The sequence below is a fragment of the Otolemur garnettii genome, unplaced genomic scaffold, assembly GCF_000181295.1.
Source record: "Otolemur garnettii isolate 467f Iridium unplaced genomic scaffold, OtoGar3 scaffold00003, whole genome shotgun sequence".
NCBI lineage: Eukaryota > Metazoa > Chordata > Mammalia > Primates > Galagidae > Otolemur > Otolemur garnettii.
The window spans coordinates 37,724,573-37,725,899 of record NW_003852398.1 but is presented as its reverse complement, the minus strand read 5'-3'; the positions used below and the strand labels follow the sequence as shown (position 1 = coordinate 37,725,899).

The 1,327-nt window shown below is 42.9% G+C and overlaps 1 protein-coding gene across 1 annotated transcript in view; it reads right to left on the bottom strand.

The window, feature by feature from the left end:
* CDC25C (cell division cycle 25C) overlaps positions 1-1,327 on the bottom strand; it is a 36,431-nt gene that overhangs the window by 4,288 nt on the left and 30,816 nt on the right. Inside the window, exon 8 of the mRNA XM_012807076.2 lies at positions 1,214-1,276. Coding sequence (XP_012662530.1) covers positions 1,214-1,276 — 63 coding nt within the window. The remainder of the gene's footprint in view (positions 1-1,213; positions 1,277-1,327) is intronic.

The window sequence follows — 1,327 nt, the reverse complement described above, 5'->3', positions numbered from 1 at the left end:
GCCCTGGGTAGAATGCTGTGGCGTCACAGCTTACAACAACCTCTAACTCCTGGGCTTAATGATTCTCTTGCCTCAGCCCCCCGAGTAGCTGGGACTACAGGCACCCACCACAACGCCCGGCTATTTTTTTGTTGCAGTTTGGCCCAGGCTGGGCTTGAACCCACCACCCTTGGTATATGGGGCTGGTGCCCTACCCACTGGGTCACAGGTGCTGCCCTCTTTTCTAATATCTTGAGTAAAGAGAAAAGCACACAAAGATATAGGTATAATCCTATTCATTTTAGCATTGATTTTGGTTATCAAAATATTAGAAGTTGGGTGCAGTGGCCTGTAATCCTAGCACTTTGGGAGGGTAAAGTGGGAGGATCGCTTGAGGCCCAGAGTTTAAGAACAACCTAAGCAATGTAGCAAAAACCCTGTCTCTACCAAAAATTTAAAGTTAGCCAAGCATAGTGGCATGCACCTGTAGGCCCAGCTACTCAGGAGGCTGCTTGAGCCTAGGAGATTGAGGTTGCAGTGAGCCCAAATGATGCCACTGCACTCTAGCCCAGGTGACAGAGTGAGACCCTATCAAGAGGAAAGGGGAAGGAGAAATGGAAAGTGGAAAGAGGGAGAGAAGGAGGAAAGGAAGGGAAGAAAGAAAGAACTATTCAATAACAAGGTTTGGATAAATAATGTATACATGTCAGTAGAATATTGTAAACCTTTAAAATGATAGTATATACTGAAAGATGGTGAATACTATAAACCATTAAATGATACAGATATCTTAGTATTACTGTAAGATGGCAAATACTGTAAACCATTAAAATGATATACATATCTTGTTGGTTTAAAAAGATGTTTATAATGTGTTACAAAGATAATTACAATACTACATGTTCATCATGAGCCCACTTCTTTTTTTGAGACAGGGTCTCACTGTTGCCTGGGCTAGAGTACAGTGGCATCATCATAGCTCACTGCAACCTTAAATTCCTGAGGTCAAGCAATCTTCCTGTCTCCTGCCCTGGCCTCCCAAAGCACTGGGATTATAGGCATAAGCCACAATGCCAGGCCAAAAGAGAGTCTTTTAAATACAGCTTCAATTGAAGAAGGAGTCTGTGTGAGTGAACACAGTGAAAGAAAAACAAATGGAAGTGGGGATTTTAGGGACAGAACAGACCAGATGGCAGCTTATGTAACCAGTTACCATCTCCAGAAATCTGCTTACTGTTTCTGGGTTGACATACTTCAGATCTTGGTGTCTCCCTGACACGGTTGGCAGTGCACATACCTAGAAATATACAAAAGCTGAAATAACAGTAGGTATTCTATGCCCAAGTTT